The sequence below is a fragment of the Larus michahellis genome, chromosome 2, assembly GCF_964199755.1.
Source record: "Larus michahellis chromosome 2, bLarMic1.1, whole genome shotgun sequence".
NCBI lineage: Eukaryota > Metazoa > Chordata > Aves > Charadriiformes > Laridae > Larus > Larus michahellis.
Window position 1 is genome coordinate 161658073 of NC_133897.1, and position 26186 is coordinate 161684258.

General features: G+C 39.2%; 1 protein-coding gene across 3 annotated transcripts in view; it reads right to left on the reverse strand.

The window, feature by feature from the left end:
- ZFAT (zinc finger and AT-hook domain containing) overlaps nucleotides 1-26186 on the reverse strand; it is a 98090-nt gene that overhangs the window by 40287 nt on the left and 31617 nt on the right. For all 3 annotated transcript variants that reach the window (XR_012585800.1, XM_074577889.1, XM_074577890.1), the window contains exons 4-8: nucleotides 25860-26033; nucleotides 15484-15634; nucleotides 13763-15216; nucleotides 12377-12609; nucleotides 3103-3190 (exon numbers count right to left, since the gene is read on the reverse strand). Coding sequence is in view for 2 of the 3 variants with exons in the window: in XM_074577889.1 (XP_074433990.1) it covers nucleotides 3103-3190; nucleotides 12377-12609; nucleotides 13763-15216; nucleotides 15484-15634; nucleotides 25860-26033 (2100 nt within the window). In the remaining variant the exon portion in view is untranslated. The remainder of the gene's footprint in view (nucleotides 1-3102; nucleotides 3191-12376; nucleotides 12610-13762; nucleotides 15217-15483; nucleotides 15635-25859; nucleotides 26034-26186) is intronic.

The following is a 26186-nucleotide window of genomic DNA, read 5'->3' on the forward strand; positions in this document are numbered from 1 at the left end:
ATTCCTCTCCTAGCCTTTGTTTGGAGACTAAACACAGACTAAACACACTCAACTCTCAAAGTTTTTCTTTCATATGATCTAATGTTTTGGTTGGCACAGTGAAAAAGCTCAAAATAATGAAGTTTAAATTAAAATGTCCCAAACACACATAATGAAAACATTGCCAAATGCTTTTAAAAAATAAATCCAATTACTCAATGCATTTCAGGTGAATAAAATGCTATCACTTGACTAATGAAAGTACAGCACACATTCAATCTAAACATTAAGACACGAAATCTGATGACTTATGCCCAAAATCTTATAAAATTTGAAAGTTACATTCTAAACTTGGATTTTTACCAAATATAAACTGTCATACCTAATCTCCTGATGATTGGTCCCCGAGTGAAATCAAGAATCCTGCCTGAACTCATATGCACAAGGAAAACAGCCTCAAAATTGAAATACAAAAGCCCATGAACTGAGCAAAGATACGTTCTAAAGTACCCAGAAAAGAAAAATACAGACCCAAGTCTGAACCCTCATCCGCCTTCTATGGTTTAGATCCTTCATTCGTGATTGCAGGCTACTGTCTACTCAGTAGGGATCCATGAAAGCTGATGCCTCTCATGTCTCAGAACTATTAACAAATGTCACATTAAATCAGACAGTGGATGGAAAGGTAGATAATTCTGAAACCTGGGATCAGAATCCAAGACTCCTCCTTCACTGCTGTGTACCCAAATCACTTGGCAGTAAAGCCAAGCTCTCCTATCTCTTTGGTTTGAAATACTGCTCTACCAAAGTCTACACAGATTTTTGTCCCACTGCCTTCAGGGGACCACAAGCCAACTCCTATTCTCTGCAAACATAGAAGAGGAATGAGTATTGTTTTATTTCATATTTTCAACTTGATGAAATAGAACAGACAAGAGAGAGGTCATGCTGAATGATATTAAGAAAGGAAGGAGAGGAGAGCTCCAGAAATAGCATTTTAATGATAAATATGAAAGGGTTTCAGTTTAAATTAATTTTTGATATGTCGTTTTAAAATTCAATTCCTTTTAACAGTATCCATTTTTCCTTTCATCTTTATTCTTTCCCATTTACATTTTTAAAAACAATTGTACTCACTCCACTGCAGTACTTGACAGTTTATACCTTCAGACCCCTTACATTTATTTGGCTTGTAATTAAGTATGTTGTACGAATAAAGGATTTCCTCCCGAGTACAAGGACAGCATGCACAGGAAAAAGATTTCTGCATTAATTCTCCTACATATATTGAAATAGTGTTGTTGCATAACTACAGCATAAGCACATCTGAGATGTAGTATTTCTTTAGTACCATGGAGATATATCTAATAAATCTGGTATGTTGCTTCTAAGTTCTATTCGCCTACAACGTATGAATTAAAAATGAGGACACAAAATAATAGGCTGTGCAGATTTTCTTTTTTAAACTTACTTCTATTATAACCCAGAGTTTAAAAGAACCCACTTTGCTAGATCAAAAAATTTACACTACACTTTTAGCAGGATTCAGATACCAAATGAATTGTTCAGAAGTATTTAAATGCATGAGTTTAGCACATCAGTGCTCCAGAGTTAACTGCTATTTCTGGGCCCCAGACACAGCACACAGTAATAATTCAGCAGTCAATGGACCAGTGCAGACCAATGGCAACCAGTAAGGGCACAGTACGTAATGTACTGCTAGTTCATGGATCGCATTATTTAGGGAGACCTCCTATACTCCCTGGCTGAGACAGCTTTATAGGTACAGCTCTTGAGATGCAATTTCTATGCTCACTGGGTGACATACCTACTGACTACAGTATAGCACACAAGCTTTTCCTCATCTCAATTTGCTGCATCAGACATGTCCCCTGATGTATGACAAGCCCTCCAACCACACTGCTGTAGAGTGGTCTGCAAATAAAGAGGTTTGGTAACTAAAGAGCTAAAGTGGGAGTTAGTCTGAAATTAAAGTGAAGGAAAATTGTTTAAAACACGGGTCTAGCACTATCTAGTGGCAGTAGGAAGATAAACTACTGCTTCACCTTTTATGTTGTATTTCAGACATAAACAAGAAAAGTTATGTCATTTTTACCGGATTTTTCCTTCCCCAAACTCAGTTTGAGTGTGGCCAGTATTTTTTTTTCTTAAAATCAAATTATGTCAGGTGATAAGTAACACAGTAGATAAGTTAATTAAAGTACGTTGGCCAATGCAGTCAGCTCTGCTTCATCCACAGTAGCAGTGGACTTTTATCCAGCTTTTATCCAAACAGATACTGAGAAGGAAAGCATAGACACAGAAATGCGGCTCTGCCAAGTTCACATCGGTCCGATTTAAATCAGTCCCCGCACCAGTCACTCGGGTACTTTGGCACTGAGCTCCCAAGATCTGAGAAAGGATTGTTTACTCGGGAACAGCACGCTGACTTACTGCACTCATTTCATGTTGTGCTTGCACTGGTAAATCAGGGCGCTAGAACGCAAGGTATAAACACAGTTTGAATGGACTCCAGTGGTTAGCTTGGGTCCAGCCAGGCTTGTCAGCTCCAGCTTAAGACTGGCCATGCTGTATCACAGCTGGTTCGAGTAAGAGCCCTGCTGCAGACTTCACTGGGCCCTGGACTTAAAGCCCAGCCACACACTTAACTGAGCACACATAGTCAGCTCAGGGACCTCTGCATTCATGTGAATTACCTACAGACAAAATAATGGGCAATAAATGCATTTCTGTCAGTTTATGTATGGCCAGTGGGAATTTTATGTCTCATGTGTTGTTACAGGATGTCTGTATGACTAATTCTAAACTTCCCAATGCTTAATTTGAATTCACGTAGGTCCTCTTTTGGAAATGAGTTCTTTGCCAGATGAAGACAGATTTCTTAGTGCAATTACCTGATACACTCCACAACACACAAGCTGGAACAATAACTTTTTTCACTCTAAATTCTAACAGCTGCAAACCAAATACAATTCTCTAAACCAGTTAGATTAGACATAGCTCCTTCTCTTTCTTTGGAATGTAATCACATTACGCTGCTCACTCTAAACCTTTACCCGTTTATTGCAATAGACTGAGAAATTTTCCTTGATTTTTTCTTACCAGGGTGATTCGTCTTGATGTGCGATTTTATAAGTCGATCTTCAGAAAATGACTTCTCACACACGGGACAGGAATAACTCTTTTTATCCTTAAGCAAGCAAGAAAGAGAGAGATTGTATTATCAGTCCACTGCTGTAATCACTATAGTCGTTATTCAGTAATACATGGTTCTCAACAAAGTTATAATTGACGGTTCAGTTTTTAAGGAAAAAGCGAGGATATTTACAGTGAAATAAGGAGAAATATAAAAGTATTCTAAGCACATCATTAATCCTCATGAATGAAAGGCTCCAAGTTATAGCACATGAGAAAAAGCACAATAAATGTAAGCATTATCTTCTGACCGACTCTTTAGAGAATCAAGAGTCGAAAGATCAAGTCACATAACAGAAGGAAACGTATTTGATATAAGAAGTAATATTCAGACTTTTTTTCATGTTTTTCACAAGTCCACCCTTCTGAAGCCTAAGGATCACATCTCATTATTCTGAACACATCCACCAGTATGTGCATTTATAATACTACTTAACGGCCTGAAATCGAGCAGAAGAGTTAACAGTGACAGATGCCATTACTTGTTCAGCGTCTACATTTCTAACTGCTTTATAAATATTCAGCATTTTATGTATCACCAATAAACTATTATTCTCCTATTTTGATTTGAAAACTTACAGACTACTCTGGCTTTTATCAGTGTCACTGACGTTTAGAAGTTTTACCGCCATCAAACAAGTTGACAAGTGGAGAGTTTTGATGCAATTTCTTCCTACATGCAATTTTAGTGTAGTTGTAATTTTGGTGTTTTTACAAATGCACCTAACTCGATATAAAAATGTAGGACTTTTCTCCATTAATTGGTAAATTACCCAATTTATAATAATCTTTGTCGGTTATTGTATAAATTGAAGAGGTTCTTCTTTTCAGAAGTACTTGCCGACACAACAGACTGGATGCTTAATCAAACGAGTGGGTCATCCAGTCACCCGATTAGATTAACATAGATTAACCAGATTAACATATGAATGGACTATCAAAACAGCAGATGGAGTGAAGAAAGTCTAGTTAGTCTTGACAACTAGGCAGAGAACCAGATAACATATTACCTGGTGGGAGACGTGTACCTACCAAAGTACCAAGAGATCACTGTAAAATGTGAGCTGAAACCATAGAATAGATGTTTCACTAGTTATTTCAAGAGGACAGAAAACGTCTCGAAGAGTGTGGAAGGAAGATTAGTGTACCAAAAAGAGACAGAACCTTGTGCTATGAAAGAGAAATCTGGAGTTAACAGGAGAATAAGAATCCTGCACTCTATCAGTTTCTGACCTGAGACCAAACAGCACCTCTAAATAGCAAGGAAAAATGTACAAGGAGGTTATTGTGTATATGTGTATATTCCACAGTTATACATGTATAAATGCACAGCCCTTTTAAAAAAAAAAAAAAAAAGCAAAAACTGAGGAGTTTTCATACAAACAGGTTTTGGAATACAATACGGGTATTTGCATTCAGCATCCTGTACCTCTGAGAAAGAAATCCCTGTGTTGAAGTACCTAAAAATTAAAACCAGAGGTAGCCCTAGAAGTCATGGGCTGAAATAGCAATAAAAAAATTTCATGACAGTAGGATATGGAATATGAAGCTCTCATGGCCATTAACATGGCAATGGCACAAGGAGAATTCTGCCTGTGCTGTTAGAAGGCCATTTGCTCCTGTGAGAAAACCCGCACCAGAGACTGGGGATGGCAGGTCCTAAAGGATAACCACCATGAGCCAAGGAGAGTATCTTGCTGTGATGGACTTGGGGTAGTCACCATCTTGACCCCTGAGAATCTCAAGTGAAGAAGGAAGAGCAGAGAATCCTTGCTGGAGCCTACAACGCTGACAAAATCTTCTCAAGAAAGAGCTGTTAATTTGCGGCATTATGGTCTCTCAAATGATACAACCTATTATCCCTAAACCTGCTACTCATGATTTTAAATTTCTACATAAACAAGTTGCTCAAATGAAAAACTGTAGATTAATTCTAATAAAGCTGTATAGCAATGGTTGCACCTTTTCAAAGACCGGATCGTACCATCACGTTCACAATTTGGCATGTGTAAGAAAAACATAAACACAGTATCATTTAGGGGCTGTTGAGGGGCCAGCTGAAATTTCTTGACAGATCTCAGTCTGTTCCTCAAACTTCCTATATAACTGGTTTCAAAATATACAATAAATTTAAAAAAAAAAAAAAGTAGTATACTTCTAATGTACAGTTGGGTGTTGCTGGTCTTTAATACTCATTGTAGTATTTCTCTGTGTGCTCAAAACACTAGGACTAATACACCTTGCTGTTTCATAAAGTTAAACAAGCATAAAAAAACAATAATACAACACTCCATTCCATACGCACTACTTTAAGTAAAATGCTGTAATTGTGACAACTTTACATCCTTGCTAGTACTCTTCAGGAAGGCAAGGCTATAAGCCTAGGCCTGATAGAAAACATCAAAATCATCAAGAGCTCTAGAGCAACATGAAAGCACGGGCACCAAGAACAATCTTTCCACATAATGACGGTAACAAAATTTTTCAATAACGAAATACTCCAAACAGCTTTCTTCAACCAGTTAGAAAATTATCTATACCAAGTTCTGCAGTGAATGATCTTCAGAAGGGGGATCTGCGGTGTAACAAACAGATTGCGCTTCTGAGCACCAAGTGCCTTCAAAGCGTATGTGTCAAGCTCCAGTCTCTCATCGAAAGAAGCTGAAGTCAAACCTTTCATGGTTCTTCTTTCAGGGCAGTGCCACCGACTTATGGAGCTTACGTTACTAGTTTTGCATGTTTAAGTGTACTTCCGTCGGTGCCCTGAGAGCTTGTGACAGTGCTGGTCCTTCAGAGTAATCCCGTCCCTCTCAAAACCAGCCTTTAGGAAATCCTCCCTTGCAAAGGAAGCATTTCAGAGCACCCAGGTCACAACACAGACCCCGAAGGAGGTGTCCCCCACCACAGCTTTAGCTCTTCAGAGTGCCCTTGTCATAGGCAATGATAGAGACACTTTGAAGGACTTAGTCTGAGGTTGTAGTAATACCTTCATCACATTCTCAGCAGGCAAGTTTTCCTCTGGTAAGAATAAATTATTTATCCTGTGCCTTATCGCAGTGCCTGCCTCCTAAATGCATTTGGTTGGTTTTTTTTGAAGGGCACAAACAGAAGCGAAGTATCAAGAGAGATGGATCTACCTTTGTTAGAGACCAGCTGCCTAGTCTAATGAGCTACTTAAATTTCAAAGTCTCTTCCACACTTCCTGAGATTTAATTAATCCCCCCAATAGCCAATTTGAGAAAATATAAGAAACTTAAAATAATTCCAAAATAAAGCTAGCTTTCTGACTGGAATTACTGTTCACATTCCACAAATCAGGAATAAATTAGTTCCATAAAAATTCTTAAACTCAGTGAAAAGATTAATCTATTACTGTCACTGAATTTTCTTGTTTATGCTATGTTTCATTAAAAAGTAAGGCCACTTACACAGGAATCACGATGCCTTTCTCTTTATATGAATGAATTAAAATTGTGCTGAGAAAGTATCAGCTATATTGCATTACCAATTTGCAGCTCTCTGAAGAGAATTTTGGTTCTCTAAAGCACATGTTTCAAGATAATTCAAGGGCTAAGTGTACTCGTGTACAGTCATCGAAAAAAAAATGAAAACCCTCTGTATATGTAGCATTTAAACCAACAGACCACTATGAAGTTTATTTAATGAATCAAATAGTACTAAATACGACCTACACGGCAAAACAGCAGAAACATCAGCAGCTATTCTCCTGCACTCATCAGTAAAGAGACATTCTGATGACACAAATATCTTCTTTTATGAACATACATTGAATACACATGACCGTATGTTGTATGATGTATACGGCAATTCTGCCACTAATTTTGAAAGAGACTCTGTGAACTCCAGACTGCTTTGTTACCAGTTTCATTAATCATGTAAAATTAAGACCATGGCTGCCATAAAAAATGTTCAGGCCCCAATTAGACAAATATGTTACAGAAATAACAATCCGTTCCCCTCCTTTCAGTAGCAGTGACAGGATTTTACGAGCAGGCCATAAAACAAAGCTCTACTAAGTATCGGTACTCCGAGAGGATTTCCAGCAAAAGTTCCCGCAACACAATTAACACAACATTTGATTTTGTGATTTCATAGAGGAATAGAGAGCCAAAGCCTGCTCCTGCACACACTCAGATCAACAGAAATTTAATTTCTAACGTCTATGGGAACAGAACTAGGCCCCTGAGTTACATTTCTGAGGAGTGAAGACATCCGGCAATCTTCACCACAGTTGTCATGACGTTCAAATCAAAATTTTCACAAAAGATTCCTGATTTAAGATGATGTCCTATTAAAATGCAACTTAGCTGAACGGATCTGATGTACCCAGGAGGCAGCTTTGCACACGTGTGAAGGAGGCTACGGAAAAATTTGCAAATGGTTAGACAGACGTTTATGAAGTCTGGCAAGCAACAGAAATCACAGCTCACAAAATGACAAGCACCTGCGGACGGTACTGCTTAAGCATTTTATCATGACATAAATAGTAAAAATGAATGGCTAGCTGAAACTCATTATGGAAGCAAGGACCGAGAACAAAAGCCATTTTCTAACCAAGCGTTTGATCGCTGGACCATAGATTTTCTTGGTGAATTCCTTCCCTCTCCAGTACCTTGCATTCTTGCCTACGCGGTGGCAGAGCTCCAGAGGTAAAGGTATCACAGCCAGACTGGTGACGGTCTGAAAATGAAGGCTCCTCAGGAAGGGGAAACAAGCAATCAGAGCTCGAGTATCCCACTTCCTACCAAAAGCTCTAATTACGCTATTATATGAAAGGTCAGCAGCATAATAAAATTTCTAAGCACCTTTCCGAAGACAAGAATCTTTCACATCCTGAAACATACGTGAATGCAGACACAGGCACCCAAGAGCAAGCGGCGGTTCCAGGTCTGAACTCCAGTTTTTTACAGAGGTGCTTATCTTGGAATATCTATTACTATACAGATTTATTACTATATCTATTACTATACAGATTTAAAATAATTTCAGACACAAACCCCTCTGTGATGTTTATGTGCTCTGCATATTGAGTATTGTAAAACCCACTGGAGGTTGTAAACAAACTCTGGTGCCTACATCGGCATTGTTTAGTTCCACAACCGGTCCCTAATGTTACCATTACCTCATTCATAACTATAAATTACTCTAAAGTCATTATAAACTGCCCACCCCTTTCCTAGGCACTATGACACTGAAGTGATTCACACGTGTCATGGTCTGAACTTCTAAAGAGCTCCATAAATGCCAAGAATTGTCAAAAACCACTACACAAGATGTAGAGGTGAAAGACGGCTACTGAAAATCAGAGAATATATGCAAAATGTTGGTTTTAAATCAAGCTGAGCCTGAATTGCCAGACTTCAAAAGTAAAAATCTTCCCTGTAACAATGATGTGTAGCCAATACTGAGGCAACAGGCAGCGCATACGCAGTCCCCTTCATCATCCCCCAGGGAATAAACAACCCCAAATTCAGTGCAAGACCTGGATGACGCACAGAGAATAAAATGGGTGGCCATACACTGTGCGACAGGGATGAACAATAAGCTGCTTTTCATTAACCATCATTCATCCTGTTCAGCAAAGACGACAAGGATCCAGCTGAAAAGCAGCCAGCAACAAGGTAAGGAAAGACATGCATTCATACAAGGAACTCAACGGAGGTTGTGATATTGACTGTCTCTGAGGAAGCTTTAAGTTTAACATTTATTAAGTATTGATTTTGCCAACTAAAATTAACACTGAAGTAGCTTTCCACATTTAATGGTGCATAGTTTGTTAAAGTACTATATTTTGGAATGAGTGGTCCTGTTCAGTGAGGTATGCATTAAGTAAATACACCAAGCAGTGGGCACAAGGACCAATATGAAAACCGCCAAGTTTAGTTACTGAGTAAATTCTAGTACATGATTTTTTCAATCCATTTAAATACTCAAATATATTTGAGGGTAAGCATCGGTAAGCATAATTCTGAAAGATCTCGCTGTCACATTGCTTTTAATTCTGAAATGCATTTTCTTGGTTCTCTTTAGTATCATGAAAATGATCCTCCTGGTGGGAGCTGTCAGACATTCATCACACTTGAAAAACAGGTACTTACATAAGGATATAAGGTAACTAATTTTAGGCTCTTTTTCCTTAAATAGTCTCAGACATCATTTACACAGAATTTTGCCATCAGATGGACATCATAAACTTAATAAATTCAAGAGCAGCCTGAAAGAATGTCTATTAAGGGAGCTTTCCACACATTTTGTAACAGATTCAGATTCTGTTTAAAATGCCTACAGAATTGGGGGACAGAAGGGGGAAAAAATCTTCCCTTTTGTGTCACCTGTTTTGTTTTTTAAAGCTCTCCTGCAGTTACAAAAGACTAGTACTTTACAAGAGTAGGAGGTGAAGTGTTCTGTTCTGTTACAAACACCTTTAAAGGAACTTTAGCTGCGGGAAATGTTGTCCAAGAGCCTACCTGCTGACTGCAGAAGATGTCCTGAAACCACTAGGCACAGTCTGTTAACAGCTTTTTTAAGTAGCTGTGCAGGAATTGTCCACATCCGGGGAAAAAAATCAACACAAATCTTTAATTCAAACATTACATTTCACTAGCAAAAGGAAGTGTGACAACAATATTTATCACAGTACTTGAAGTAAATTGTGATGTTGCTTTCTCACGTGATGAGGAGGAATGTGTCATCGGTGGTGCATTCTATCAAGGGTCTGTAAGACTTATTTACAAGACAATGACAGTGAAAATGAAGGAAGGCCCATCTGTATGAGTATTTCCTTGTTCTTAAAGGATAGAAGAGTGAGTGCTGCTATTAAACAACTGGCATTCTTTTTTCCTCTGCTGGAATAAGAATAAAATCCAGAAGAAGGATAAATTGCCTTTTGGAAGTATTTTACCTCACAAATTACTAAAAACCCAAATTGCGAGGACGTAGCTCCTGCCAATTTTCTCGCACTATCAGTCAACAAAGTTTAAGTACAAATAGCATGCCTGCCAACCATTTTATGGAATCCTAAACTGTACTTCAGTACCAGTATCTTCATATAAAATCGTATGAGGTACTATGCTCCCCCTAAGCACTCCAGATGGCCTTCAGGAAAGACTACAGTCAAAAGTGGAATAAATTCGTTATTCTGGGAGAGCAGGCTCTTGCCAAACACCCTTTTCTAGAGGTCAATTTGGAAAAAGAAGGAGCTTACCTGCATTCATACCACTTGTGACTGTACACACACTGTAACCTCTTTGGGTATACACAAGTCTAGAATGTCCCAGATCAATTATACCTTTGCAAGCAGAGAGGATCCTGCCATGTGGTAGGAAAAGAAGTTCATGGCACGCAGACCTTTTCTTACAATAGCTTAACCTCTTTGGGCTACTCATGGAAAATAACACAACACCAAGAAGAAAAAGCAAGACGACATTGATGTGTGAGAATCACACACATAATGTGAAAATAATTGTTTTTTCTTAATCTTGCACGAAAAGCATGTAAATAATTTCACTTCTAAAAAAACATCTTAGTCAACAATGAATAACATTCCCATTCCTTAGTTTTAAAATATTTCTTATTCTGAATACCATGATATATTTTTAAAAACATACTTTTGAAACACATGCAAGTAGGGTTGATGTAGAAAACATATTTCCCCAAAGATTATTCATGTTACAATGTTGGCTCAGAGCAAGATCACAAAGCAATGTTTTGTGCAAAGAGGGCTTTCAGTCAGGCATGCAGCCCTTCGCGTAGTCTCAAAGAACACGTGTAACAGGGCACGTTGAAGAAGTAGACCAGACCTGTTTTTAACACCACAGCATTCAGAGCTGGAAGGCTTACTGAATAAGATAGGAGCCTTTAAAACGTGATCTCTTCATCTTTGTAACCACAACAGAAAATGATAGATGTCAAAAGAGATCAGCTACAACTAGCCAAAGATACTGGGAAAAAAAATAATTCTTCTCAACAACTTCAGCTTCTTCTGTCTGTAGTATTTAAGAGAGGAACATATTTTCATTTTACCATAGCCATCTATTTATGAAGGAAGGAAGTTCAGGTCCATGGAATTAAGTAAAGTAACAATAGTACCAGACCACATTTTGCTCCCTCAAAACTCAAAGAATCTGAGAATACTGGGAAAATCAAAGGGAAAAAATGGATACAGACATACTCTACTGGAAACTACTACAAGAGGGTCTGTGCAAACCTCATGAAGTTCAACCAGGCCAAGTGCAAGGTCCTGCATATGGGTGACAGCAATCCCAAGCACAAATACAAGTTGGGCAGAGAATGGATTGAGTGTGAGTAGCCCTGAGGAGAAGGACTTCGGGGTGTTGATGGATGAGAAGCTCAACACGAGCCAGCAATGTGCGCTTGCAGCCCAAAAAGCCAACCACATTCTGGGCTGCATCACAAGAAGCATGGTCAGCAGGTCGAGGGAGATGATTCTGCCCCTCTACTCTGCTCTCGTGAGACCCCATCTGAAGTACTGCGTCCAGCTCCAGAGTCCTCAGCACAAGAAGGACATGGACCTCTTGGACTGAGTTCAGCAGAGGGCCACGAAGATGATCAGAGGGCTGGAGCACCTCTGCTGTGAGGACAGGCTGAGAGAGTTGGGGTTGTTCACCCTGGAGAAGAGAAGGCTCCAGGGAGACCTTATTGCAGCCTTCCAGTGTCTAAAGGGAGCCTATAGGAGAGATGGGGAGGGACTCTTCATGAGGGAGTGGAGCGATAGGATGAGGGGTAACGGTTTTAAACTGAAAGAGGGGAGATTTAGATGAGATAATAGGAAGAAATTCTTTACTGTGAGGGTGGTGAGACACTGGAACAGGTTCCCCAAAGAAGTTGTGGATATCCCATCCCCGGAGGTGTTCAAGGCCAGGCTGGATGGGGCTTTGAGCAACCTGGTCTAGTGGGAGGTGTCCCTGCACATGGCAGGAGGTTGGAACTAGGTGATCTTTAAGGTCCCTTCTAACCCAAACCACTCCATGATTCTGTGAAATATCTAGTTGCTGTAACTCATGTATTCCCTGCACAGAATTATGCAGAGGGAGCTCAGGTAAGAACTCTTACCTATGTCTTCAAATATTGCCACACTATTCCAAACACTATGATGGTGACACTGAATTTAGACAAACATACCATTTTGTTTGTTACTTACCAGTTCTGTGTGAACTTTAAGATGTGCCTGGAGCTTGTATTTATCCGGAGTAGAGTAGTCACAATGTTCTGTGGGACATTTCAGCAAAATATTACTGTGTTTCTGAATGACGTGACGTTTAAGGCAATTTTTGGTGATGGAAGAATAATTGCACTGGGAGCAGTAATATAAATGTTCTCGAGTATGCGTACGAACATGCATGTCGTAATGCACTTGGTACCAAAACAACTTGCCTGAAAATAAATTTAGACATGAAGAAAGTAAGTTCTAAACAATTGTTAATGAAAATTCCAATACATACCCAATTTTCTGTTTGAATCCTGTCCCTTTTGTCTGTAATGAAAACTTGTCCTAAAGATACTTCGCGACTGAAAATATGTTTACAAAACCCACTTTTGTCTAAAAACATGTCTTATGTCCTGAAACAGCCTAACATGGGCAACTTTAATACATATCAATGATCTTTTTCCTAATGAGAAAGTCCTTTAAATCTATTCTATGCAAAGGATCTGAAAGGAACTGCACACTAAAAGAGACTTTCAAAATCTTTTTTCTTACTTCCTATGTATGCTATTGCTTCCTAAAAGCTTTTCTGACATAATAGCACCAAAAATAAAAAGTGCATAGCAATTTATCTAACGTACAATGTTATGGTGTTTCAAAACTTTCTTTTTTTTCTTCAGTTTTTCTTTTCCCTTCTCAAGGATGAACCACAAGATAAATCCTAAAGTGTTTCCCTTCCAGTTATGTAAACACAAAATTTCATTTAGAATAAGTGGGAATGGTGTATTCTTCCCACTTCCATAAACTCAGAAAACCAGTTACAGTTAGAACAGTTTTGATTTGATACAACACAATGAAAATTGTTTCAAAAAAATTGGTTCAAAGCAAGTACACAAAAATATGCCAGTATATGTATAGCACAGACTGTATTATCACACATCCTTCCATACCATATGAAAAAGACTCTGAATTTTATACAAAGCTGATAATGAAGCTTGAGCATTGAAGCACTGACCAACGCGTGCTGGTCACATGCCTAAATCTGCTGTGCTTGGCCCCAGTGAAAGTGATGAGGTGGGGAGAGGCACGTGGACAGAAATAATCTAATTTTATCAAATTCCACATCAATGTAAAATTAAGCCTAACACAGCATTGCTATGCTATACTCCGCTAGTGGGGTTTTTTTGAGATTTGAGTCATTTCACAGTATTTATACAGCACAAAGTAAATCTCACTGGACCCCAGAATCCATACTGAACTACAAAATAAATACTGCTACAAAGATACACAAATATATCAAACACTATAAACCAGAGGAGAAGGAAAAAGATGGCCCACTACATAACATTTTAAAAAACCTAACATAATTCTACTGCTTCTTACCGCAATATTCACATTCTAAGTCTCCATAAACCTTCCTTATTCTCTCACACAACTCTGTGTTCATTTGTCTCTTCTGCAAGCTATCCAAGATCTGCATAAAGGCAACAGCTCCGCTGCCGCTGTCTGATGGAGCTGCATTAGAAGGGGCTGCCTGCGGACCGACGGCTGCGTTAGCTTCTGGTGCTGGCAAAGGATTTGTAGTTTCTGTTGAATTCTGAATTGGCGGATTGCTTGTTTCTGACTCACTAGAAGGACCAGATTGAGTTCTCTCTTCAGACACTGGAAGGTTCTCAGTCATTGCATTGTTCTGACTCGGATTTAAACTTTTGTCTTCAGGCAGCAAAAGCTGAATGTCTTCACCCTGCTCATTCACAGAACTGCAGTGATTAACCTCCTCTTCATTTGCAGGAGACACTTTTAACTCATCAGAACCAGAAGTACCATTTTTGAGGAGAAAGCAATCTGATGCTACACAGGATTGAATGTCTGTTGTCTGACACAGCATCTCTGTGACATTCTCCGCCGGAGGGTTTTCAAATTCTAACAAAGGAACCGTACCAATTTTTAGGTCACCATTGTGTTGACCATTATGGTTTACATCTGCAGCTGTTGATTCACCTTTACAAGCAGATGGTTGCGGTGTGTTACTAGCATCAGCACTCGTGACAGTTGATGCAGCTGCATTTTGGGCTAGCTGGTCACCAAGGGCTTCTGGCTGGATATCCCCTCCCGGCTCAAGCAAGCAGAAACTCTGATTGATCGAACTGTTAAAAACAGAACTCTCCTGCAAATCTGCGTGGACTTCTTTGATGTGAGCACGGAGTCTTACAGAACTGACAAATTTCTTCAGGCACACAGAACACACGTATACAAATGGGTGCTTTCGCACATGAAGCTCAAGGGCTTGGTATTTAGTGGCTCCATGACCACAGAGCTCACAAGCAAAGGGCCTTTCATCACCATGAACAAGCATGTGGCGGTCACGATCGAGTTCATTTTTGAATTTGCGTTCACAAATATGGCAGTCATAAAGAAGTTGTCTTTTGCCCTCTCGTGTCATCAAGCGAAGCTCATCAAAAACATCCTTCACCTTTTTATCCTGAAGGTCATGTGTTTCCTTGATATGCTTGATCAAATTTTTAACATCTGAGTACTTCTTTTTGCAGAAGCGACAATGCTGCTTAATTTTCTTATGAACTCTTTCAATATGGACTTTGAGATGGCCTTTGCTGAGACAAGTGAATGTACAATAATCGCAGCTAAACTTCTCCCCTGTATGTTTCCGCATGTGAACGTTAAGGTTGGCTTTGATTGCACTGGCGTAACTGCAGTATGAACACTTGTAAGGTTTTTCATTTGTATGTATCCTCAAATGTGCTTGGAGGGAGTGTTTAAATTTGAACACTTTGTTACAGTATTCACATGTAAAAATCTTCAGTTGAGTTGGACCCAACCTGAAAAGAAACCAAACCAGTTATATTTACAATATTGAAAATTGGTGACATACGTCGTCAAAATTTGCACAGATATTCACGATGGCAGAAATGTTTACTTTAATTTATTTTAAAATGGTATTCTCCACAGGCTTTTTAAGTTCTACAAGCTATGCACAGATTATTTTCAGCTGTTCCTTTGTTTAAAAGACTCAGAAAATATTCCAATTTCATGAAAATGGACAGGGAAGCATTTAATGAACGCAAACGTAAGTACTTCAAAATTACCTGCTTGATTTCATTGCCTGTTCATATGGGGTTTGCTGAATGGCATATTCTTGGTATCCTCTTCGTTGCGATGGGTCTTGAACTGTTGCCTCTGGAGTTGTGGGTTCACTTTCTTGGGGAGCAGCTTCAACGGGAACAATTTTTGTGGCTCCTATAAGCAAGAACAAAAAATGTTCACTAAAAATATCATATTAAAACACGCATTGTCTATAATTTACAAGCGTAAAGACAACATTAAGCCCTGTATTCATTAGTTCAACTATTTTAGTTTTCTGTTGTTAAATTCATGTTCATAAAATGATGGATACACTTCCAGAAGACACCAGTACTTCCACCACAGATCTGCTTAAATAACAGGCCAGGACTACTAGTTCTGAGGGTTATTCATGGTGCTTGATGCCTCCTCCTATTTTGAGATCCTATATCCAAATACTTCCACCTTTGAAAAACCGTGACTTGTCAAAATGCAATTTTAATTTTTCTGTTTCTGCCTCATACTACATCCTTTGAAAACTTCAGCCAAGCTGAGGCTGGGGGAAAGACACTGGTTAGTCTGTATTTAAAAGCCTGCACATCTTTTTCTTAAACAGATATTTTACTGCTTATATTTTGCGGCATGGTGCCACTCCATCAGAATAAAAGAGTATGTTCCATGTGCACTTCTTAATCTCCATTAGAAGCAGGAATAAAGGGGTTCTAATACAAGCAATAAGATCAGATTCCATCCATCAGAGCTTTACAGTTAGTTGAGGCAAAAATAAGCGTATTTTGAGATGCGATTGAACTGAGATAATTTAGTTGGGTGTTCTTTATTTTCTGAACAGTGGCTGGAAAAACTTAATGCTGGGCTTCCACAGTTAGCATTGAAGGTAATGAAAATTCATAGCAATATTAATTTACACTGAAAAAAACCAAAGTACAAAACCTCATGTATATCAAACCAAGCACCCATTATTGATTGATCCCCTCCTTTTTAACTTCTTTGTCTGCCTGTAACTCATCTAACCCACGCGTTCAATGGGAATGCTGTTATCTTCAAAAGTTGAAATTATATAATTTGTATATTTATGTATTTATTCACATATATATAGTACAATTATATATATGTATTTGTGAAATCCTCATATTCCACTAACAAGTACTACAGAAAAATCTTTGAAAAAAATATGTTGCTTTCTGGTTTGATACTGAAAAATGACAAATAAATGAGGGACTATATACCGAATAACAAAAAGAAAACAGGACGTTGAATATGTAGTAGAATGTTGAATATGTAGATGAACACCCATCCATCCTAGGATAAAAATATTACAGGGCCTGTAATTAAAAATTGTTCTGTCATATACTGGGCATAAGGAGGTAAGAGAGGTTGCACATGGAAGTATCTTTGAATTAAATAACGAAGTGAACTTCAGGTAAAACTGAAATTTGGTAAGTTTCCCTTTATTTTCTTTTTCCTGGATATTATATTAGAATCTGATCTCCTTTCAATTCACCTGATTAGAAGCTGAAGAGAAGAAAAGTACAATACACCTTTGCGACAGAGAAAATAATTTACAGTAAGAATAAAAGAAATCTGAGACATGAGAGCCTAGAAAGCAAAAGACAGAGTCAACATACTCAACATATTTTTAACAGGTTCTCACTGTCATTCTAATATAAATATATATAAAATGAAACACCTGAATAGAAAGAAGAAAGTTCAGAGAATGATGCATTAGCTATTTCTTTAACAAAAGTATGAAATTAATTCTTGTTCAACATAAAGAGCAGGTTCCTGAAGATATTATTTACGAAATATATGCAGTATTAACAGAAAGTCTCTGAAACAACAATTACAAGAACAGCAAAACTAAACCACAGAAAGCACACAGTCCAAACACAACCAGCTGGTTAACAAATTACTAAATCTAGTTTTCCTAAAAAAACTTTTAGCTTGCAGATGAGAAAAAGCATCAGGAAAAGACAGGCAAAGTGCATGGGAAAAGTCAGTTATGGAGGGGGGGTACCTAACACCACATGTGAAAGACTTCGGGGACATTAAGTTGAGGAAAGCAGTGCTGTAGACAAGGGAGAAAGATGGAGATCCTGTGGGACCTTCGGAGTCATTTAAAGTGGGAAATGGAGATATTTTAAGAAGAGGCCATTTGGGAGTATATAAGGCTATTGAAGCTTTTTCTATCAGTTGGGACATCAGCCGAGTCTGCTGCTCACTGAAGTGGCTGGATCTGAAAGTGGCTTTTTTAGACTACTGTTTTTTAATAATGCTTTTAGTTCTGTACTAAAGATTCTGCCGGTTGATCAGAACTGATCTTTCAAGTTTTCAACCGAAATGTTACCAGAGTATTATCATTTCATCCTGTCACTCCCTCTCCCACAAATGCCAGGTTCTCCAGCAGGACTGCATCTCCCACATTACACTGTAGTAGCCCAGTGAGATGGGGCCTTGTCATTACAGTACAGGAGACGTGCTTTAATCTGTGGTTTCACTATAAAGATGATAAAACAGACATTAGACACCAGACAAGTGTTTCCGTACTTAAATATGACTAAAACAGAAGCAAATTCTTCTATATTTAGAACACGTCAGTTAAAAGAAAACCAATCTTGAACTGCTCTATACACAGGGTTACCTCTTTCAGACCTCCCATTTCCTGAATGTGAGAGGAAGATCCTCATTAGATGCTCTGCACTGAACCTCCTCCATCCCCTTCTGCCTTTCAGGATGTTTGAGCATTTCCTGAGAAGACTGCTGGACTGTTTAATAGACTTTTATGCTACCAGTATAAAAATTTACTCACCTAAATTAGGTGAACCAGGTCACCAGTATTTTGCCTACTCAGAGTAGACCGAATCATAGAATGGTTTAGGTCGGATGGGACCTTAAAGACCTTGGAAAGTTCCAACCCCCTGCCACGGGCAGGGACACCTCCCACTAGACCAGGCTGCTCAAAGCCCCATCCTGCCTGGTCTTGAACACTTCCAGGGATGGGGCATCACAACTTCTTTGGGAAACCTGTTCCAGTGTCTCACCACCCTCAGAGTGAAAAATTTCTTCCTGATATCTAATCTAAATCTACCCTTTCCCAGTTTGAAGCTATTACCCCTCGTCCTATCACTACATGCCCTTGTAAAAAGTCCCTCTCCAGCTTTCTTGTAGGCCCCCTTCAGAACGCTCCAGGCCATCCTAGTATTAGTGCCTCTAGATTCCCCATGCAGTTAATAGAGACACAAATGCCTCTAAAAACCTAAAGAAGGAGATCCAATTCTTCAAACATACTGACAGACTACTTGCTCGCAGTAGGCAATCACGCCCCCTCATGTTAGGTGGTTCTTTCCCACCATTAGAAGATAAGGAAGCCTTAAGAAACATTAGATGCCTCCATCTACTTGGGATGCTGCCGAAGTATGGGCTACTAATGGAGCAGTAGCCACAGAAATCACCACTATATCACAAACTGATTAATGCATATGCCCAGGAAGTGAGAAACTTGGTTTCTAAGCTCTACCCAACCTAATAGGCAGTGAACCCATGTATCCCACATCCCATAAAAATGCCCCTAATATTTTTGTCTCTAAAAGCAGCCATGGGCTAGGGAAAAGTGTAAGAACAAGGCAAACAGATACAAGGTCTGGTTTTCCATTAAAAAAATCATGTGCCAATAAGGAAGATAAAAGTTTTCCTAACTGTTTCCCTAGACAATCATTTCAAGAAGTCAGAGTACACAAACACCAGGGGAAAAAAGAGGTTAACTGTACCGATCATTTCTTTAAAAAAAAAAAAAATCCTTCCTCCAGCACTATTATATCTCTATTTTAAATGCAGAATGGGCTTTAGTGTACTAGACTTTATTTATGCCTTTTGCTTTCATCTTTTCAGCCAGTATCATCTGTTCTAAGCAAATCTGCTTTAAGGGTAATAAGATTTGAGTTCTTCACGACATTCCAACTGCAACTTCTACAGATAAGCGTTACACAGAGTGCCTTATCTCTGGCTCAAACTCAGTGATAGCCTCTAATCTCTTACAGTCTGTCCCTTAGAAAAGTGGCTTCCCCTTCACCATAGAACTCCCCAATATTTATCAAAAGCATAAAAGGTAATCACAGCGGAAGGAATTACCAGGAATGGATCAGAAATAAAACAGGAGACATCATCAACCAAATTCCTAATAAATCCAACTAAATTCCTTGAACCTCCTACAACTTCAAGTATGGTCAATAAAAAACAATACATACTAGAAAAAGGAATGAAAAGGGATACATATCCCAGAGACCTTCAGCTTGGAAGAGAGATAAATGAAAGAGGAGTATCAGAAAGACCTCTAAAATGAGCTATTGAGTGAAGATTAGTGAAAAAAATATAAATAATCATTCTCTATCTCAAAAAAAAAACTACCCCTCATCCCCCTTTCTGCTTAAAAAAAGGCAGAAGAGCCTTTTAATATTTTTGTAAGTTAGCTCACCATGAGGTTAAACACATTTTAACTCAAAGAAACAGAAACACAGACCTGCATATGGTGGGATGGAGATTTCGACCCCTTTCAACAGAGCTGGACATTAGATTGGCTGAGCTAAATCAATCTGTAACCCCATGGTAATATAGATACCTGCTCACATTCAGAGGGGAAAAGCTTTAAGTTTCCTAACCTTGCTTATTTCCACATTTGCTTTAAATCAACATAAGGTTAGGCTTGTTTCTGCAGCCCTCCACTCAACTGCATGTCCACAATGCCTTTAAAGTGCCAGCACATGAGTTTATGAAGATGATGAAGAGGGTCAGAGAATGGATCTGGCTAAAATCTACACCATGTGTCTCCCTCTGCAAATATATAATTCGTTTTCTAGTGTGTTTTACCACACAACTGCATAAGCATGTACAATGGTCCAAAGGACAGGAATTTTTGGCCAAGGGTGGGGTGGGAGGACAGCAAAGCCCCGGGGACAGCAGTCGATCCGTATTGGCCTTAATGACAAGCCACTCGGCTACTTCGTAAAGGAGCAGTCTCAGTCCTCCTCCTTTCCCCTGAAAGAATCATTTGTCACCACTTTCCAACTTTCCAAACTTGCCCGGCCACAGTGTGAGACAATTGAATAAGCAAAACTGGTAGATAAAAAAAATCCTCTGACAGAGAAAATGGGTATGTGACTGTGCACGTGGATGTATATTTATTTTGCCACTTTTTTGAACCAGTTTACCACAGGCTGACACAAGCACAACCACCGGTGCAAAAAAGGGGAAGTGAACTGGGAAATAAGAGGCAAGCAGGAAAGCTCCCTTGGCAACAGTCTGTTATTAAATCCATTCAGATGTGTCATAAACCCACAATCACCATTCTGTAAGCTACAAAAAAAAAAGTCATTTTCAACAGAAAAGACTGTTATCAGTTTACCAGAAAAGACTGTCATCAGTTACACTAAGTCTGTCCCAAACCAGTAAGCAAAACAATATTCTTCCACTCTTCCCCCCTTCCCAAAATCTTGATGGGAGATGGAACCAAGTGTTCATAAATTGCAGCACAGGGTGTACAGCAGGAGAATACGGCTGGCCTTTTACTGATAGCGGTTCCCCAGTGGAAACTGGGGAGAGAAAAACCTGCAGTGTTGTGTTAAGAATTTTTAGGAGAAAAAAATACAGCTCCTTTAGAAATCAGAAAATGATTAGCATCAAGAATTTAAATATTTTATGCTATTTTTGTATATCATGAGCTCTACCAAAAAAACTCAAGAATTCTATCATTGACCATCTTTACAGGAACTTAAAACAACTCTCCTACTAACAAGCTGAGCCTTCAAAATATTATAGGACTCGCATAAAACAGCAATTTAAATGTTCAAAGTAGAATCACTCCTGAATCAAACTAATTGAGCATGAATAATAAATTGGTTTTAGAAGCCCTGATAATATTACAGAATTTAAACATGGGAAATAAAATACATAAAAAAACAGAAGACTGAATATTTGGCAGAGTTTAAAAACTGGTTCTTAGAATTAGACTATGAATAAAAGTATCTGCCATTCACAACAAAATACTTTTAGATGTGCATATAGTTGTAGTTATTCACTCTCCTTCTTAATTGCGATGATTATGAAAAACTGTACTCCAGCTAATCTGATGCAGGGCACTTGTGTTCATGAACACAGCAATCCCTCTCTTCAAGATCTTTGGGTCCCTCCAGTTTTAGAATCACAGAATGGTTTGGGTTGGAAAGGACCTTAAAGATCACCCACCCACCCACCCTGCCCTGGGCAGGGACACCTCCCACTAGACCAGGCTGCTCAAAGCCCCATCCAGCCTGGCCTTGAACACCTCCAGGGATGGGGCATCCACAGCTTCTCTGGGCAACCTTTTCCAGTGCCTCACCACCCTCACAGTAAAGGATTTCTTCCTAATATCTCATCTATATCTGTCCTCTTTCAGTTTAAAACCATCACCCCTTATCTTATCGCAACACTCCCTGATAAAGAGTCCCTCCCCATCTTTTATATAGCCCCTTTAGGTACTGGAAGGCCACTATAAGGTCTCCCCAGAGCCTTCTCTTCTCCAGGCTGAACAACCCCAACTCTCTCAGCCTGTCCTCACAGCAGAGGTGCTCCAGCCCTCTCATCATTTTTGTGGCCTCCTCTGGACCCACTCCAACAGGTCCATGTCTTTCCTGTGCTGAGGGCTCCAGAGCTGGATGCAGTACTCCAGGTGGGGTCTCACCAGAGCGGAGTGGAGTAGAGGGGGAAAATCACCTCCCTCGACCTGCTGGCCACGCTGCTTTTGATGCAGCCCAGGATGCGGTTGCCTGTCTGGGCTGCGAGCGCACATTGCTGGCTCATGTTGAGCTTCTCATCCACCGAGTCCTTCTCCTCAGGGCTGCTCTCAATCCCCTCATAGACCAGCCTGTATTTATTTGTGCCTGGGACTGTCCCCACCCATGTGCAGGACCTGGCACTTGGCCTTGTTGAACTTTGTGAGGTTGGCATGGGCCCACCTCTCAAGCCTGTCAAGGTACATCAATGCCTGCACAGAAAAAAAAATCTACCACTTTTATTCAAACTGGGTTAATGCAAGATTTCAGATTTCTAAAGCTGTAAAACTATTACCTTTTATCTGCCTCCCAAGAAAACATTATAGAAAAGGAACACGGGGAAAAAATCGATGTTGTCCGACTGTCCTTTCTGGGAAGTTAAAAACTAACTGATCTGTTTGTTTGAAGGGATTTTGAAGAGATCAATTTAGTCATAATCTACTGAACACATGATGTAAAGCAGTGCCACAAACTGAAATAGTGTACAGCAAAATTACAGCAAACTGTTTATGTGATACCCCTAAAAGCATCTTTCATTCAAGAAGGGAGCCATACAATCTGAATATTTCCCCTATACTGTGGGCAAAATACAACTAAATCTTATAGCCTTCTCCATTTTTCTAATTGATAGACGTCTTCAACAGGATTTTACTGCATCGGACACGGAATATCTCCATGCATCTCTAAAGCTAGATAACAGGTGGCTACAGAATGCTAACGCTTGCAGAAAGATGACTGAGTTTTGATAGTGCTTAAGCACTTCTAAGCTCTATTTCAACTTAATTTTACAGATGATCTAGCACAAAGAAAGCAAGGGAGAGGGGAGAAATGTTTTATCTACTTATATTCTTCAACAGCAGTCTATGGCAATAACTCACCTCTTCAGTGATAAATCTCCAGAAAAATGGAATAAAAGATTATGAATTATCTTTATAAAAGTTAGTTAGACCATGGAATTTAATGGGAAAAAATAGAAGGAAAAGCAACGAAAAATAAATTAAAACATAATTGTATTAAATGAAATATTTTTCCTTTGAGTCTTCAAAGAGTTAACCACTTATATACCTTCTAACCACGACACCTTCTATAATTTTCAAATTCTGGAAAGTAGGATGATAATTCGTAACTGTCTTAACAGCAATGCCTTTTCATTACATATATTCTAGCTGGGAACTTGAATGTAATGAGATTACTGATTATCAACCAAATAAATGAGAGGACCTTCAAAAATAGATGGAGGTTCACATTTGACTGTAAATCCCTTTGGTTCATTAGAGCCTTTTGAATGCAAAATGTACTACGCCAAATTAGTTCCAAAGCTGAAATTGTTTAATATTTTGAGTCACTCAAAAAGCACATTTAAAGAAAACTCCAACCTTTTTTTGTCCGCGGAAAAATTTTACTAGGTAGTAATGAAGGCAACAATCTCCTCTAGATCTTCATTTCCTCTCCTGCATGACATGCTTACTACATTTTCTTCACTATCTGTATTTACTATTATTTTTGTTTTCTAAGGAAATGGGTCTTTGATTGTGCTGTCCACCATGTCTATCCTTCCTCTCATGAAAATTGTTCTAGTCCTTGCTAGAAATGTAAAGGTCTCAAAGATAAAAATTCTTGTAAGTTTCATAAAATTTAGCACCTGTGGAGAGGAGACCCCAATTACAGCTACTCCCAAAAGCCCTGAGGAAGGGAGGATGTGTGTACAGATCCATAAATTAACATAGAATCATAGAATGGTTTGGGTTGGAGGGGACCTTAAAGATCATCTCGTTCCAACCCCCTGCCATGGGCAGGGACACCTCCCACTAGACCAGGCTGCTCAAAGCCCCATCCAGCCTGGCCTTGAACACCTCCAGGGATGGGGCAGCCACAGCTTCTCTGGGCAACCTGTTCCAGTGTCTCACCGCACTCACAGTAAAGAATTTCTTCCTAATATCTCATCATCTGTCCTCTTTCAGTTTAGAACTCTTACCCCTTGTCCTATCGCTCCGCTCCCTGATAAAGAGTCCCTCCCCATCTCTCCTGTAGGGCCCCTGTAGGTACTAGAAGGCCACTATAAGTTCTCCCCGGAGCCTCCTCTTCTCCAGGCTGAACAACCCCAACTCTCTCAGCCTGTCCTCACAGCAGAGGTGCTCCAGCCTCTGATCACCTTCATGGCCCTCCTCTGGACCCGTTCCAACAGGTTCATGTCCTTCCTGTGTTGAGGATTCCAAAGTCCTCATCTACATGACCCCATTTACTAACTCCTACATGAGCCCCTTAACCAGCCATCACATGTTCCCCTTCGCCCAGATGAAGGAGTAGAGGACACGAGGGGAGCCTCACGTATGGCAGTGAAAGGAACGGGTACCAGGATGGGTGAGAAGCTACATGCAGTGGGAAAGAGACAAAAGGCGTGGGAGACACAGTGGGAAAATGGGTGTTTAGCAACAGCTAGGAAAGAGCCCAGGGTTCCATCACATGAGAGAAAGGGGCCTGGGTTTGTGAAACGGAACGGCGCAGACCTCAAAACACCCTGAAGCCAGGTTTCTACATTTCCAGTGCTCACTAGTCCTCTTCCACCTTCCCCCGTATTTCCAATATTCCAACACTAAATTTTTAACAGCTCAGTGTAAGTCCCAAACCCTGTGTGATGTTTCTCAAACAATAAATGTGAAGGTGTTTTTTACCTCCCTCCTAAGTACACAGGATATCCATAGGTGAGCTCATCCAGCGTCCTCTACCATCACAATTAGAAATGCATTTTAGCAAACAAAGCCCAAGCATATCGCAGATCTCAATATCAAAAGACATTAAACACAGAAAATCCAGTTAGCTTCCAACCCCCAACAGTAAAATAAATATATGCATTCTAGCTGTTCTGAGAGATATAAGCAAAACAAATATTCAGAAATGTTAGCAATAATGAAAAGGAGAACAATAAAGCTATAAAGCTGAAAATAATGCACAAAACTATTCAAAAGGGATTCTGTCAGTCAGGTGAGTAACTGGCTTATATAAACAGGCAAATGCAAGTCTAGTTTTAAAATAAATAGTTTGAATTATTCCAAAATCCTTTGATGAAAAGGCACTATAAAAATTTATGGATGAAGAATCCTTTAATCATTACATAGGAATTTTACTTGATTTTCAAATATGTATACCTATTTTCTGTCAAAGTACTTGTATGCATAAATATTAAGTTACATATATACTAAGCTGTTTGTGTTTTCATAATCAAATTTATCATAAATATACACACAAACCAGGAGACAAAATAAAGATATTGCAGGGGAAAAAAAATCCTTTCCTTTTCCTTGGTCACTGATGTTTTTAGTTTCTTCTTTAAAATCATTCACAGACCAAAAATAACTGATATTAATGCAAATAACTGCACCCAGGTCAACCATTTGTCATACCTATGAAGATATGTGATGGTAGCTGACAGATGCAGAGATTCTGTATCAAGATAACCAAATACTACTAAATACTTTGCAGATAACAAATATCCTAAGCAGTTCAGTCTGAGACCAGTGACTATTTTACACAGTGTCAGCATGGACAAAACCAAATTTTATATAATCGGTGATTCTCATTACCTGGAATAGCTTCATGGGCTGTCAAAACCACACTTATAATAGGATTTTTAGCTCCTGAAATCTGTTCAGTCTCCTTCGTTGATGGAGTTTTCTCTGTTTTCTGGACTCTCGGCCTCTTTGGAGTTTTTTCTCGCTCATCTTCCTTCCTGTCAAGGTCAACGTCAGAATCATTACCTAAAGAGCAAACATCAAAAAGAATGTAACTACGTACAAAAGAAATGCAGGTGACACAGTCACTAACACTACAAGGAAGAATTGGGAGAAAATTAATGCTACTGTAGAAAGTAATACACGTTATCAAAACAAGACATGCTACATGAGTCCCTA